Source organism: Cervus elaphus, chromosome 13, assembly GCF_910594005.1.
Source record: "Cervus elaphus chromosome 13, mCerEla1.1, whole genome shotgun sequence".
NCBI lineage: Eukaryota > Metazoa > Chordata > Mammalia > Artiodactyla > Cervidae > Cervus > Cervus elaphus.
The window spans coordinates 10,544,013-10,561,319 of record NC_057827.1 but is presented as its reverse complement, the minus strand read 5'-3'; the positions used below and the strand labels follow the sequence as shown (position 1 = coordinate 10,561,319).

The 17,307-nt window shown below is 45.5% G+C and overlaps 1 protein-coding gene across 2 annotated transcripts in view; it reads right to left on the bottom strand.

Annotated features, from left to right (window-relative positions):
- Positions 1-17,307, bottom strand: part of ADAMTS17 (ADAM metallopeptidase with thrombospondin type 1 motif 17) — a 393,159-nt gene that overhangs the window by 290,595 nt on the left and 85,257 nt on the right. For both annotated transcript variants that reach the window (XM_043922552.1, XM_043922553.1), the window contains exons 6-7: positions 16,498-16,655; positions 8,493-8,536 (exon numbers count right to left, since the gene is read on the bottom strand). In XM_043922552.1, coding sequence (XP_043778487.1) covers positions 8,493-8,536; positions 16,498-16,655 — 202 coding nt within the window. The remainder of the gene's footprint in view (positions 1-8,492; positions 8,537-16,497; positions 16,656-17,307) is intronic.

The following is a 17,307-nucleotide window of genomic DNA, read 5'->3' as shown; positions in this document are numbered from 1 at the left end:
GCAGTCCAAGGGATTCTCAAGAATCCTCTCCAGCACCACAGTTCAAAAACATCAATTCTTTGACACTCAGCCTTCTTCATGGTTCAACTCTCACAAGCATACATGACTACTGGAAAAACCATAGCTTTGACTAGTTGGACCTTTGTCGGCCAAGTAATACCTCTGCTTTTTAATATGCTGTCTAGGTTGGTCATAGCTTTTCTTCCAAGGTGCTTCTTTTAATTTCATGGCTGCAGTCACCATCTGCAGTGATTTTGGAGTCCAAGAAAAGAAAGTCTGTCACTGTTTCCATTGTTTCCTCATCTACTTATCATGAAGTGATGGGACTGGATGCTATGATCTTTGTTTTTTGAATGCTGAGTTTTAAGCCAACTTTTTTATTCTCCTCTTTGACTTTCATCAAGAGGCTCTTTAGTTCCTCTTCCCTTTCAGCCATAAGGGTGGTATCATCTGCATATCTGAGATTATTGATATTTCTCATTGCAATCTTGATTCCATCTTGTGCCTCATCCAACACGGCACTTTGTATGATGTACTCTGCATATAAGTTAAATAAGCAAAGTGAGTGAAGCTGACTCTGCGACCCCATGGAATATAGTCCATGGAATTCTCCAGTCCAGAATACTGGAGTGGGCAGCCTTTTCCTTCTCCAGGGGATCTTCCCAACCCAGGGATCAAACTCAGGTCTCTCACACTGCAGGTGGATTCTTTATCAGCTGAGCCACAAGGAAGCCCAAGAATACTGGAGTGGGTAGCCTATCCCTTCTCCAGCAGATCTTCTTGACTCAGGAATCGAGCCAGGGTCTTCTGGATTGCAGGTGGATTCTTTACCTATTGAGCTATCAGGGAAGTCCAAAGATGAAATGTCAGGGAATGTTTGACGGGAGGATTCCTACATGCTGTCTCTCATGAGTCCTTTGTCCCTCTTCAAGCGGAACAGCACGCTGCTCCCAGGGACTGAGGTCATTGGGTGAGGCAAGCATGAGTCTCCTTTAGTAAACATTCTCCTTAGGACAAAACAGCTTAATCTCCTTCCCCTTTCTTGAGATATGGATTGTCTCCTGACCTTGCGGTAACAGTTGCTGTACATTTGGTTTTCTGATCTCTATCATTCCCGAAAGAAGTTTCTTGTACTGCAGCCTATATATACTCATAGAAAAATCATTAAAGCACCTTTGCTCCATCAGAGCTTAGGTCCCCGGGTCTTTTTTGTTTCTCTCTCTCTCTTTCTCTCTCTCTCTTTCTCTCTTTCACTTTCTTATCGTCGACTCCGCAGCACAAGGTTCTGGTCCATTAAAGGACCCCAACAAAGAAAGTCACTCAGTTGTGTCCAACTCTTTGTGACCCATTAGACTGTACAGTCCATGGAATTTGGAATTCTAAGCAAAAGGTGACAATATACAGCCTTGACGTACTCCTTTCCCGATTTGGAACCAGTCTGTTGTTCCATGTCCAGATCTATCTGCTGCTTCTTGACCTGCACACAGATTTCTCAGGAGGCAGGTAAGGTGGTCTGGTATTCCCATCATCTTCTTCCAACAACACAAGGGACAACTATATACATGGACACCACCAGATGGTCAATACCAAAATCAGACTGATTCTATTATTTGCAGCGTAAGATGGATAATCTCTATGCAGTTAGAAAATATAAGACCAGGAGCTGACTGTGGCTCAGATTATGAACTCCTTATTTCAAAATTCAGACTTAAATTGAAGAAAGTAGGGAAAACCACTAGACTATTCAGGAACGACCTAAATCAAATCCCTTATGATTATACCGTGGAAGTAACAAATAGATTCAAGGGATTACATGTGATAGATACACTGCCTAAAGAACTATGGACAGTGGTTTGTAACATTGCACAGGAGGTGGTGATCAAAACCATCCCTAAGAAGCAGAAATGCAAAAAGGCAAAATGGTTGCCTGGGGAGGCCTTACAAATACCTGAGAAGAGGAGAGAAGTGAAAAGCAAAGGAAAAAAGGAAAGATACATCCATCTGAATGCAGAGTTCCAAAGAATAGCAAGGAGAGATAAGAAAGCCTTCCTAGGTGATCAGTGCAAAGAACAGAGGAAAATAATAGAATGGGAAAGACTAGAGACCTCTTCAAGAAAATCAGAGATACCAAGGGAACATTTCATGCAAAGATGGGCACAATAAAAGACAAAAATGGTATGGACCTAACAGAAGCAGAAGATATTAAGAAGTGGCAAGAATACACAGAACTATAAAAAAAAAAAAAATCTTCATGACCCAGATAACCACGATGGTTTGATCACTCACCTAGGGCCAGACATGCTGGAGTGAAGTGGACCTAAGGAAACATCACTACGAACAAAGCTAGTGGAGGTGATGGAATTCCAGCTAAGCTAATTCAAATCCTAAAAGATGCTGCTGTGAAAAGTGCTGCACTCAATAGGCCAGCAAATTTGGAAAACTCAGCAGTGGCCACAGGACTGGAAAAGATCAGTTTTTCATTCCCATCCCAAAGAATGGCAATGCCAAAGAATGTTCGAACTACCACACAATTGTACTCATCTCACACACTAGCAAAGCAATGCTCAAAATTCTCCAATCTAGGCTTCAACAGTACATGAACCAAGAACTTCCAGATGTGCAAGTTGAATTTAGAAAAGGCAGAGGAACCAGAGATCAAATTGCCAACATCTGCTGAATTATAGAAAACGCAAGAGAATTTCAGAAAAGCATCTATTTCTGCTTTATTGATTATGCCAAAGCCTTTGCCTGTGTGTATCACAATAAACTGTGGAAAATTCTTAAAGGAAACTATAAACAAGGTGCAAAGACAACCCTCAGAATGGTGGAAAATAATAGCAAATGAAATAACTGACAAAGGATTAATTTACAAAATACACAAGCAGCTTATGCAACTCAATACCAGAAATATAAACAGCCCAATCAAAAAGTGGGCCAAAGACCTAAACAGACATTTCTCCAAAGAATACATACAGATGACTAACAAACACATGAAAAGATGCTCAACATCACTCATTATTAGAGAAATGCAAATCCAAACTACAGTGAGATGTAACCTCACACCAGTCAGAATGGCCATCATCAAAAAGTCTACAAACAATAAATGCTGGAAGGGAGTGGAGAAAATCTTCTCATGCTGTTGGTGGGAATATAAATTGATACAGCCAATATGAAGAACAGTATGGAGAATCCTTAAACATCTAGGAATTAAACTATCATATGACCCAACAATCCCACTACTGGGCACATACCCTGAGAAAATCATAATGGAAGAAGACACATGTATACCCTAATGTTCACTGTAGAGGTATTTACAGTAGCTAGGACATGAAAGCAACCTAGATGTCCATTGACAGATGAGTGGATGAAGAAGTTTTGGTAAATATGTACAATGGAATATTACTCAGCTATAGAAAGGAACACATTTGAGTCAGTTCTAATGAATTGGATAAATCTTGAGCTTATGATTCAGAACGAAATAAGTCAGAAAGAGAAAAACAAATATCATATATTAATGCATATACCTGGACTCTAGAAAGATGGTACTGATGAACCTATTTGCAGGGCAGCAATGGAGATGCATAATTACAGAACAGACTTGTGGACACAGTAGGCAAAGGAGAGTGTGGGATGAATTGAAAGAGTACCATGGAAACATATATATTACCATATGAAAAATAGATAGCCAGACAGAATTTTCTACATGATACAATGAGCTCAAACTGGTGCTCTTTGACAACTTAGAGTGGCGGGATGGATTGGGAGGTGGGAGGGAGATTCAAGAGGGAGTGGACATATTTATACCTATGGCTGCTTCATACTGTTGTATGGCAAAAACCCACACATTATTGTAAAGCAACTATCCTCCAATTAAAAGTAGATAAATTGAAAAAAAAAAAGTGTGTCTGGTCAGCCAGGCCATGGAGAGATGTGGCTGGTCATGCCTGGACCACAGAGAGGCCTGGGGGTCTGGGAGGAGGACAGCGAAGGATCAGCACGGCCTTCAAAGCTCTCCCGCCTCCACGACCCTGCACTTCCAGCACCCTCTTCTCACCTAGGAGGCCTCAGCATCAGGATGGTGGCGGGCAAGCAGATCTTGGAGGATGGAGCAACTCAACAGAGGAAAGGCCACACCCTACAAAGTCAAGTCTGAAATATGCCCAATAGGGACCACAGTGAGGTGGCAGCTGCTTCTGTTAAGAGAAGAAGCCTGCTTTCCCAGATCCTCCTGCCTCAAGGGTTGTCTTCAGTTCTCCTTGTGTGTGTCTTCCCCCAAGCTGGAGGCGAGTGGGACCCTTAGGTATCTTCCCTTCCCTTCCATAGGAGCCTAACAGGGTGGGAGGGTCTACCTGGCATGATTGTCTGCTCAGTCAAGCTCCTGGCCCATGTGGAGCCGCTGTGTGGCCTCACCCCTGCAGGAGTCAGGGTTGCCTTAGAATCGGGGTCAGGGAAGCCCCCTCACCTGTGAAGTAGGAACCCTGCAATGTGCACAAATGGCATGTCAGTGTCTCGGGCTTCAGTCTTACTAAAAGCTCAGACGTGCAGTAGACACTGTCACACCACCCTTCCTTGGTAGAGCACCCTCTCGGTAGACCCCCAGTACACGTGCTTGTTGTGGACATGCCTGTGTGTCCCCTGTGGAAGCCAGAAGGGCCCGAGGCCCCCTCGCCCCAACCCAGGTCAGGATAGAGAGAGGCAGTCACGCGATCGCAGGCAGGCCTCAGAAGCAGTGACACAGTGGCTGAGGCGGCAGAGGGGGCCATTCCCCACAGCCCGGTCACCAACCTCTGCCCAGGCCTCGCCCTGCGGGGCCCCCTCAGATGCTAGCTGTGTTCCAAGCTGGTCCTCTAGCCTCAGGGTCAGTCCCACTTCCGATAGACGCCCTTTTTGCTTATTTCCATAGTCAGGAATCCTGTCTGGGGAGCTGAGCTAATGTAGACTGGGCAGTGTAGAGGGAGGTATTATTCATGGAACCCCGAACTCCACTCAGTAACTCAGAGATTCTTCAAATGAATCATTCAAATTTAACTTCAAAGTTTAAACTATTTTTAAATTAAACTGTTAAAAAACAGGGATTTAAACATTTATAACAGTAGGTTACCTTTGGGAGGCAGACCTCTGGAGGACTTGAAGCAAGCATGAGGGAACCTTCTGGGGCCTGAGAGCAATCCATATCTTATTATCAGTAGTGCTCTGAGAGCACAGAGGTGTGACTACACAACAACGCGGGCGTGCTTAATGCCCTGAACTATCCACAAAAAAATGGTTAGGATGGTAAATTTTACATTATATGTATGTTTCACCACAATTTTAAAAAATGGATTAAAACTGAACTCGAAACACTCCTTTAAAATTATTTCAATAAATAAGAGATAAACTAGAGAACAAGTATAGCATCAGTGTTTTAAATCCATCAAGATTTGTACTCTTTACTACCTGTAAGTTATATCCTAAATAAAACAACAAAGCAGACAAAAACACTACTACACACCAAATATAATGGTGATAAACCCCAAGCTTCCCCAGTTTCTCAAGGTACAAGACTTATTTCATTTTCTAAAGGACCCAGGACAGCCCCTCCTGCTACAGCTGGATTTTGAGGCAGCTGCTCAAAATCTCCTGGCATTGGCAACCGCATATCTATGTGATTCAGATTATTTTTTCCATTCTGTGGGATGCTGGCATGACAAAATCACAGTGATAGATTACAGATAAGTAGTAGCCAGGATTAGGGAAAGACAGGGAAGGAAAGGGTGATTCAGGGCCAGCCTGAGGGAACTGCTTGCAAGGGACAAAACAGTTTTGCTCTTGATTGTTGAGGTGGATGGATGAATTTACACATGATAAAATGTCATAGAACAACAAGTAAAAACAAACCCAAAAATGAATGAATGCAAAAATCAGTGAAACCTGAATAAGATCTGTAGTCTAGTTCACTGCATTGTGCCAATCAGTTCCCTGGTTTTGGAAATCCACTATTGTTATATAACATGTCACTATAAGAAGCCGAATGATTGATAAGAGACTTTTCTGTATTATTTTGACAACTTAAAGAACTTCTATGATTATTTCAAAATATGAAGGTAAAAAAATACAGAAGTAAACTGGATGAGACTGCTGTAAGACTTCCATAAGCCCAGTGTTCAAATTATTATTTTCATCAAATGCACCCATTATTCTTACTGGCTGACTTGATACAAGTAAATTGTGACTTATTAGGATAAATGTGTACTAATAAACACCATGTGGGTTTTGTGACTGTTTTTAAAGAAACTGACAGTATGTGGTTAGGTGTCAAATGAGTAACATTACGGGTTGCACTGTGTCCTCCCAAAAACCGTAACTTGAAACCACAACCCGCAGGGTGGAGATATTTGGGGACAGGGATTTTGAAGAGGTAATTAAGTTTAAATAAGGTCATCAGAGTGGGGCTCTGATTGAATATAAGTGGTGTCCTTATAAAAAGAGGAGGTTGGGGCACAGGCATACACAGAAAGAAGACACGTGAGGACACAAGCAGAAGACAGCCATCTGCCAGCCAAGCAGAGAGGCTCCAGGAGAGATCAACCCTGAGGATGTTCTGATTCTGAACTTCCAGCCTCCAGAACTGAGACAATAACTGTTTGTATTTAAGCCTCCCAGTTTGTGATATTTTGCTATAACTGCCCTAGCAGATGAATATAGGTCACACAGGGATGTGGTGTAGATGAGGGAAGGATGCATGAGAGAGAAAGCTGCTATGCAGATATGAAAGTGATATATTAAAAAAAAAATTAAAGCCGGCTCTAAATGACATGAAAGAAAACCATTTCATCAGATGCACACCACTCAAAAATATTGGTGTCCATTCATCTGCATTCAATTTTATTCCTTCATTCAATTAGCAGTGGTGACCCAGCCTCTCTAGCCCTGCTAAAGGACACAACACATGGGTTAAAGCTGTCAGAGCTGACATGTGAACACTGGGAAGGAGTAGACAGTCCTCCAGATAGCATATGCTTTGGCAGTCCTGCCAGTGGACTGCCAGAGTTGGACATACCCCAGTCCTCTACAGTCCCAATCAGACTCAGACGGGCATCAGCTAACCCTCTGCTGAAGCCTACTTCAGGTTGCATTTGTCTAGTAATTCCATTACGGAGACAACTCCCAAACAAAAAAGCATGGGTTGGTTAGTTGGTTTTTAACACTTAGTTCTCAGACTTTATAGAAAATTGGTAGTACAAAAATTCATTTTTAAATTCTAAAATGTGACATAAATGCTAGCTACCATTCTACAAGATTTGGAAAGACCTTATAAGAGACCTTGTCCAAAGTGACCATTTTATGGATTATGGAGATTTACTAAGGGCTTCCCTTGTGGCTCAGCCGGTAAAGAATCCACCTGCAATGCAGGAGACCTGGGTTCAATCCCTGGGTTGGGAAGATCCGCTGGAAATGGAAATGGCAACCCACTCCAGTATTCTTGCCTGGAAAATCCCAGGGAGAGAGGAACCTGGCAGTCTACATTTCATGGCGTCACAGAGTCGGACACAACTGAGCGACTTCATGTCACTGAAGGTCATACAGCTTGTATGTGGCAGAGCCAGAGCAAAGACTCAGGATTACCTGCTGCCGGGACTCAATGGGAAGCACAGGTTTGTAACATTTGAATTCCACAAAAATATACATATATTCAATTCTACACCATTTTCCTTCACTTTTCCTATAATTCAGTTCCAAACTGTGCTTCTGATGGTGCAATATTTCAACCTCCTAGTGAATAGAAGTTTGTGCTACAGCTGACAAAACTGGCAACCCTCTTGGTTCTTCCCCTTAACCAAGTACTCTATTTCTGCACTCAAAGACCAGTTCCAATTCGAAATCTATGAGAGATCTAGAGCAAGCCAGACATAACTGGGGACAGGAGAGAAAGAAAACAGCAAGTGAAGGGGAAAGTGGGGAAGGTGGTACAGGCTGAAGGGTGAGGGAGAGGGAAACCGTGTTTTCCTGCGTTACATGTCAGCATCGCTAGTGTTCAACCAGAAAGCAATGGGCCTGGTGCCAAGGCTGGGGGAACACACCAGTCCCACAACCCTGCAGTCACATCTCACCTCTTAGGACACTTGCTGAACCTTTTGTCTCATGACAATCATGTAATTCAGTGAGGTTCCCCTCCTCACTGGTGATAAGAGGCTCAGCCAAATGCAACCCAACTAGTCACCTCCGGGCAGCCTGGGGGCTCCTCCCCTGGGCTGCACTTCTCATATCTTCCTTATTAACACTTTGTCTAGATGACTTCTGTCATAAGAAATTGCAAAACTTTTTAGGAAAGAAGAAAAGTAAAATAAAATCAATGAGTAACCAAACATCAAAGTAAATAAATCAAATTTACCAAAAAAAGAGGTAACAGAAAAGGCAGAGCTTCTTTAAGGATGGCGCTTTCAGACCGGAAGGGTTATCACGCCTCCACATTATCAGAAAGTATCGAGTTATTATTTTAACTCTAAACTTACCAACGGTGTCACAAGGTTCATCTTTGTGTACGCAGAAATCTGTCCTAAAAAAATTTTTAAAAAGACAAAGTCAGGTGTGTGCAGTACCTCCAAGAACGGGAGAAGAAAACATGTCAATTAATTTTGATTACTCATCTTGCCGATAACAAAGTTATTACTTTAATTGTCATGGATTATAATGAAAAATAATAACTAGCAGTGTTTTTGTTTGCCAAGATTAACCACATTTCCAACTGGTAGGCCCAGTAACCCCACATAAGACCCTCTTTTCATAGCTAAACTATTTCACACATAACACTTAGGTGCTGGAAAGACTCCATCCCATGCTGAAAGTTGCAGAAGAAGATGCTTACCAAGTCATCTATCAGAGACAATTATTTGTCAATATCATCACACTATAGTGACTTCCTAATTTACTCTACTTGGGCAGGAACTAGTTTTAGATGCTTGAATGACCATATATCACTTACATGAGAACACAACAAAATAGTCATTTCTAAAAGTTATATTTTGGGATTTCCCTGGTGGTTCAGATGGTCAAGAATATGCCTGCAGTGCAGGAGACCCAGGTTCGATCCCTGGTTGGGAAGATCCCCCAGAGAAGGGAATGGCAACCCACTCCAGTATCCTTGCCTGGAGAATCCCATGGACAGAGGAGCCTGGAGGGCTACAGTCCATGGGGTAACAATGAGTTGGACACGACTGAGCTGCTAAGACACTGGGGGTCCAGTGGCTAAGACTCCACACTCCCAATGCAGGGGGCTAGGGTTCAATTCCTGGTCAGGGAATGAAGATCCCACATGCTGTGTGGCACAAACTTAAAAAAAGTTACATTCTTTAAAGCTCCCTAGGATCTCCCCAGTGTGTGGCTGTGGACAAATGAAACGGCAAAGATGCTCGAAATCTGGTGTAGCTCTGGTTCTGCAGGTACAAGGGGCTCCGTCTGGGCCCTTCTTTCTGCCCATAAATACCCACAGGTGGAAGCTAACCAGAGCACTGGCTGAGGAGGTATCTTGCCCAAGATGCAGCGAGAACAGCAGGGCCTGGCCCTACAGTCATCCTATCATGGGGACCCCATGGGAGCTGGGAGAAATCACCCCCTCATCTGCAGCTCTCTAAACGCTCCAGTGAAGCTTCAGGCTGAAACATGTTCTAAGGCACCTCTTCTCATTCGACTTCAAAAAAATTCTCTCGGAAGAAAATCAGGGCCAGCCTGACGATAATGAAAGTGGCAGTCCTGCATGGGCTGTACACCACCTCCCCTTTCTGACAGTCCACCCCACTTCAGCATTCAATGTCCTCAACTTCTCCCATCTTCCATCAAAAAACCTATTCTCAGGGAAGGGATCTCCCACTCACACTGGGGACCATGACAAGAAGGCAATGTAATACCATCAGCTTTCCTTTTCCCTCCACTCCAACCCACAGCATGTTCTGTCCTATTTGTCTCCATAAAGTAACTTGGGCTTCCCAGGTGGTACAGTGGTGAAGAATCCACCTGTCAATGCAGGAGATTCAAGAGACACAGCTTCAATCCCTGATTCAGGAAGATCCCCTGGAGGAGGAAATGGCAACCTGCTCCAGTATCCTTGCCTGGAAAATCCCATGGACAGAGGAGTCTGGAGGGCTACAGTCCATGGGGTCACAAAGAGTCAGACATGACTGAATGACTGAGCACAGAATGGAACAATGTGACCCATGCCTACCACCTCTCAGCAATATGTGGCTGTCCACATGAATGGAGCGAAACCTGCGTGCTCCCAGCACCAGCTCTGCTTCAGGCTGGCTTGAACGCTGTCACAGATCCAACCTAACCACTAGACCGTAGAGTCCAGATCTGTAGGCGTGAAGATTCCATGTGGGGTTCTGAGGTATAGAACACCCTGGTCGAGGCCACCGTCTCAGGCCTGCCAGGCACCCCAGATACCCTGCAAGCTCAGAGGAAGGGGCAGCGGGTGGGTGCGGCAGCTTGGAGGGGCAGCCCTGAAGCTGGGCACAGACAGTGGGGGGGGGGGGGGGAACTGGGCCAGGGCCCTCGGCAACCCACCTGAGTGCTGCTGACTGCACTTCTAAATTTTCACAATAAACATATATTTTGGTAATCAATTTTAAAACAGTTTTAACAAAGGATAAAAGGAAGCCTTGAAGACCCCCATGCTTTTCACAACCCCCTCCAAAACCAAGGGAGCCTCCATGGAAATGGAGATGGAATAACCATAGGAAAACAAAGACTCATGCCTTGATTTTTTCTGTCAAAGATGACTTTCAGAAGACTAATTACAGGCAATAGAGGATGGCAAGGAAGATGCATGGGCAGAGAGGAAACCAAATAAAATTGGGAACATAAATATATTCCCTGGCCTTGTATTTAACTAACCCCAACTCAACTTTCTTGACCTGACACTCCCCACTGGAATGTTCTGAGCATGTCACTCACACATACCCCCCTTCCACCTCGCCACCCCCAGACTGGCCTGAGACCTTGCTCCAGGGTTTCCCAGAGCAAGCAACTGTAAGCATCATCCCATTGCCTCTCTTGGGCAAGGGGAGCAAGGCTGTGTGGCCATTAGTCTCATAGGAGAGAACTAAACAGGCTGACAGGGCTGCTGAGGGAACTGGCCGCACCACCTTCTCTCTGGCTCTCTGGTCAGCTCAGGGGGAGACGCTTAAAGGGCACAGTGTGTCCTCATCCCCCAGCTTCCCTGGAGGGAAACAGGTGGTCCCAAGTGATGGACCCTGCAGCAGCCCCCGCTGCTTCTCCCGAGGAGGTGGTTTCACAGGGGGCCAAGTTCAATTAGAGGCCTGCTTTGAAACGGTCACCAAAATCTGCATCTTCTCTCCCCTTCCAGTTCAAGGTCCTTTCTCAGAAAAGGAAAGTGAAGCCATCCACCTGCAGAGGAGGCTTGATCTGTAGGTTCTCTGCCTCCTACATGCCAGACCCACAAGTAGGGGCTGTGGGGGTCAAAAGAGAAATGGAAAAGAAAAAATAAAAAAGTGAGGGTCCCAGTGCAGCCCTCCAGTCTTTATGTCTGCTTACATTTACATTCCACTGTTTCTACCTCAAGAAAAGAAAGGCTGCATGGATCTACAGGCCAGGGCGGGCTCCACGGGTGTGTCAGCTGCACCATCACACAGGCCCCTCACCCAGAAGCCTCCCATCCCCCAGCCTGCTTTAACACTCTGCTCTCAGTGTCTTGAAATTCTTAATACTTTTTAACATGGGGTCCCATACTTTCGTTCTGCACTAGGCACAAGTTACATAGCTAATTCTGTACATCACCTATTGCCTGGCATACAGTTGGGGTTTAATAAATACTGACTCCTTTACTAAACAACTGGCATACATTTCCAGGCCACTTTCAATGTGCCTTATCAGCTCCCTGGCGGCCTCACCTCTCCCCAGTGTTCAAAAATGTAACGTATCCACCGATCTCTCCCATGAGCAGGACCAAAGGCTGAGAGAAGACCAGCCTGGGGCTGGGCAGGGACTGGGTGGAGTCACGTGGGAAGAGAAAGTGGAGGGACGACTGGACACGTCCCAGTGGCCACACTCCGGGCTGGCCACACAGTCCCTACAGCTATTTTCCAGGAGCACAGACCTGGGTCTCGGGGCTAAAACTCCAGGCCTTCTGGAGGAGGTGTGGAGCTATAGGCGAGGACACGACAGGCATGAAGCTCCCTGAAGGCCAGTCTGTGCGGGCCCCGCCTGGCCCCCGGACTCAGTCTACTGAGACGTCCCTGCTGGCCCCACACGGCTGTAGCTGCTGGAGACACGGCGCCCGCAGCTCCTGTCTCAGCAGCTTCTGCTCGACGTGATGTCATGCTCCCTTCTCAGCGTCTGGCCATCTGTACGGTTGGTGGGCGTCCAGGAGGATACGCTCTCAGGCTCAGCCACAGCCCAGATGGAAAACAAAAGAAGAAACCACACCGGCAGCCCCAGGACCCGAGGACACCGGCCCGTGTGGCCTCCAGGTAGACTTTGGTCCAGATTCTTCTGGGGGGCAGGGCCGCTGGCCCAGAGCGGCAGCTCCCTCACACCCGGCTTCCCTGTGACGACATCAGCCCATCAGCATCCCAGCCCAGGGAACCGCAGCTCACAGCCTCTGATTTCTAAATGGTGTATCTCACTCCCATGGGCTTCCAGCCCCGGCTCCGTGGCTGCCACCCTGTCCTCGTAGGAGGTCTTCAGTGTAGCATCTGTGAGGACCCAGGAGACGGACAGCACCATTAGTTCAGTCCAGCGGCCCCATGGAAGCGAGGGAGGCCAAGATTGCTTGGAAAGGAGAAAGACAACACCGGCAGGGCAGAGGCCTCTATGTCCCTTCTGTCTGCCGCTGAAGACACCTTGCCTTCCCAGGCCACCAGACATCTTCCTTGCCAGCACCCACAACCCGTCTGCAATCAGGACCACCCCCTCCAATGTGCTTATTTAGAAAAGAACATTTGAAAAGATTTTTACTGTCGTAAAATAAGTTTTACGACAGTAAAACTTACCATCTTACCCATTTTTAAGTATACAGGTCTGCAGTGTCGGTATATTCACATTGTTCTGCAACATCTCCAGAACTCTTGGAAGAGTGAAATTCTATACCCATTAAACACCTCCCTATTCCATGTTCCCCGCAGCTCCTGGCCACTACCATTTCTGTCTAAATGAATTTAACTTTTCTAGGTATGTCATACAAGTGGGATCACAAAGGATTTGTCCTCTTATGACTGACTTATTTCACTCAGCAAAGTATCCTCCAGGTTCATCTATGTGGTAACCAGTATTAGAAGTTCCTTCCTTCTTAAGGCTGAATAATATTCCATTTGTTGGAATACAAACAGCAACAAACATCAGTCACCACATTTTGTTTATCCACTTCTCCACTGATGGACACTTGGGCTGCTCCCACATTTTACTTATCATTAGTAATGCTGTTATGAATATAGGTGTGTGAATATTTCTTCAGAACTCTGCTCTCAACGCTTTTAGAAGTGGAATCGCTGGATCATATGGCAGTTCTATTTTTAATTTTTTGAGGAACTGCCATACTGTTTTCCACAGTGGCCGCACCACTTTACATTCCCACCAACAGGGCACAAGAGTCCCAAGGCTTCCACATCCTCACCAATGCTTGTTCTGCTGTCTGGTGTTTTGTTTTAATAATAGGCATCCTAATGTGTGTGAGGTGTAAAGAAGGACATTTTTATGCAAAATATTTCCAGTATGGTAAATAAGCTGTTGGGACATAGGAAAAAGAGAAAGGAGAAAGCTGAATGGGAAGCATTCTCAGGCTGAGGGTGCATTCAGTCTCTCATGGTGTTTTGTAAAAAGGCTAATCCAGAAGCTTTGTCAACACTAACTTTGGTAACATCTATTGTCTCTGATAAAAAGGCTACTTGTTCCCAAACCAAAACCACTTGCAAGTATTTTCTCCCCCAGACAAGAAAGGAAACAGCAGGAAGGTGAATAACCAATATAGTAGAAATTCCCCTAGGTTATTTTTAACAAAACACCAGAATTTATACATTTAATATAGTATTTATACAAACCACTTTCAAAGTAATAAACCTGGAAGTTTAGCTGCATATTCCAAAGTTGATATTATTTAGAGCTCCTTTCTAGGAAAAGTTTTTACTCCTCATCTAATTATCATTTGGAAAATCAATCACATTAATTTACAATCACATAGAGACACGGTTCCCAAGGAACCATGCCTTCTCCCCACTCTCAAAGACTGCAGCCATACACTCAGTACAATCCTCAGTGCTTTACCGAGCATCCCAGAGGCTCCAAAAGCCATTTCAAAGAGCATGGAAGCCTCTGATTAGTGAGTGTGGGGGCCAGAGCTGCTGGAAGAGATGGCATCCAGGGGTTCCCATCATTGACAGGGTGGGCAAAAGCAGCTTAAAGCAAGTACAAGGTCATGCTCACCCCTTGTCTTTGGTGCCTAGTAGACCATCAGCCACACGTAGGCAATTGGAATTTCTGAATAGACTTCCCAAGTGTCCCATTATACATTTAATCACATCCTGAAGAAGCAGCAAGTGTTCTCATAAGGGATCAGATCACATTTTAACCTTTAGGGTTCACAGCTGATGAATCATCTACAAGTGTGATTAGGTATCTCTTCGGTGTCTGACGGTGGCAATGTGCATGTTCTAGGTTTTCTGAGGAGAAGGCTAGTGAGCTATAATACCTGGTAACTGGTGCCTGAGGCTGAGATCACAGAACGCATCTGGCTACCTTCAGGACATCGTCAAGCCAGGGGCTTGTATGTGGCCCAAGGGATGCAAACCAAGAGCATTTCTGGGCTCAAAACCAAAGTCTTAAACAAGATTTAACTCCTCTTAGAGGAGTAGGCTATCTTCATGCTAAAGATACAATAAACTGTTCCCTTTCTCTGAACTTAAAGGAAAAAGAAAGCATATAATTTTGAAAGTAGTTTCTTTAAAAAAAAAAACTTAAAACCAAGGTTGATATATTCATTCAAAAAGTAAAACATTGCATTTTAACCTAATAGGTTAAATTGTCATGAACCATTTCCACATATTTTCTAAAAGGGGATTTTGATGTGAACACATACTACATCTTATTTACATTACTGAGGTAAAACAATCAAGGAAAATCAGTTTTTCTAAGAGAGATTTGAGACATAGGAAAAAACCAAATAGCCACATCTATACCTACAGAGAGTTGAACTGTGCCCCCAAAAAGACACGTTCACGTCCTAACCCCCGGTCCCTGTGAATGTGATCTTATTCGGAAAGAAAGTCACTGCAGCTGTAATCAAGCTATGACGAGGCCACACTGCATTAGGCTGGGCCCCCATCCAGTGTCTGGTGTCCTTACAAGAAGAGGGAAATGTGGATACGGGGAGAGCATCACGGGACGGTCCGGGAGAGACTGGAGAGATGCATCCACAAGACCAGGGATGCCCAGGACTGCGGCAGCCTCCTCAAGTTAGGGAGGAGGAAGGGTCCTCCCCACTGAGCCTCCAAGAGAGCAAGGCCCTGCCCACACCTTGACTTCAGATTCCTGGCCTCCAACACTGTAACAAAATAAATTTCTGGTTTTTTGAAGCCACACACTTTGTGGTAGTTTGTTACTGCAGCCCTAGAAAACTAAAATAACATTGCAGCCATCTACACAAAGAGATGCCTTTGATTACTACTGTTCAGCAGGGTCCCTGGCTTGCCTCTCAACCAGGAAGAGTGCATCCAGCTCTGCAGACGTGAAGCTCAGCTCCTGGCTTCAAATGGAGCCTCTCTGTGAATTCCATGGCATCTCTGCCTGCTGCCGAGTCCTGAGAGTGCCCACAGACGGGCTGTGCACGGCACACACATTCACCTGCACGGACTTCCTGCTGCCTTGCACCAGCTCAGGGGCTTTAGTCGTGTCCTGCTCTTTATGACCCCATGGACTGCAGCCTGCCAGACTCCCCGGTCCACGGGATTCTCCAGGCAAGAATTACTGGAGAGGGTTGCCATGCCCTCCTCCAGGGGATCTTCTTGACCCAGGGATCGAACCCATGTTTCCTACATCTTCTACACTGCAGGTCGACTCTTAACCGCTGAGCCACTGGGGAGCATGGACTTCCCTCAACAGGAAAACTGGGGTATCCACTCCCTCCAGTTAGGAAGCAGCCTCATACACAGGTGAGCTCTTTCCAGTGAGCATTATATTTGGTGTTGCGAAGAGGTAAATTTCAAGACAAATTTTCCTGAAGTTTTAAGAGTCTTGGGTAACAAGAATTTCAGTAGTTTTATATTCATAACAGCAATAACAATAATAATAGCTAGTACTTTCATCCTTACTTTGAGCCACTGTAAGAGTGCTTCCCATGCTCATTTAATCCTCACATCTCAGAGACAGGGCTAGCATTTATCCACATCTTACTGATGAGGAATTCAAGGTTCAGACAAGTGGCCAAAGGTCTGATTTCCAAACCTGACTTTCTCTCCAACAGGAAATGCCTTCCCTCTCAAGTCTGCAGCTCCAGGCCGAGTCCAGCTTTACCTGGTCACGAATACAGCAGCATCCACGGGGGGCGTGTCGTCCTTGCCTCCTGGAACCTGGTTGTTGCCGAGGTACCGTGCACCTCCATACTCTTCATTCTGCCAGTGACAGAAGCTCTCCAGGGACCGCTCACCATGATGCCCAATGGATAACTTGGCCTAAAAGAAATCAGGGGGCAGTTACAGAAGCCACTTCCCAGGGAAGCCAGAGTTTATGCTCAGCCCACAGCACGGATATTAAAGAAGAGACAGCTGCTCACAGGGCCATTATTCAATGTCACCTGCCCACAGTGCTGGTAGGCAGATGCAGAGACACAGAGGGACACTACCGGGGCCTTACCTATAAGTTAGGATGAAGACTATCTTACTAAAGAAAAGCTTTCTTCTTTTTAGCAAACTGAACAGCATACCCAACATTCTCTTGTGCACTGCTTAACTCTTTAGGTAACACTTTCATAAAGAAATGCACTCAATCAAGACCAGAAAACAATGCTACAGGGCAAGCAAATTTGACCTGAAGTTTGGGTAGAGCTCCAAAAGGCTAGCTATGATCCCAAAGACCTCAACATCAACTCTGTACCCGGGAGACATGGGAGAATGAAAGAGGGGGGACAAAGGCCCACTGCTCAGGGTTCCCCGAGATGCTGAGATGACGTGCACGCCAGCAGCAGTGCCTGTCCTCCTCTCTCCAGGCATCCCCTGGTCCCTGGCCTAGGGCACACTGCTGCCATCTGCAAAGACAGGGAAAGAGGACAAAGGAAAACACCTGGACTCCTCCCTAGCACTCGAGAGCCACTAAGGAGAGTGAGGA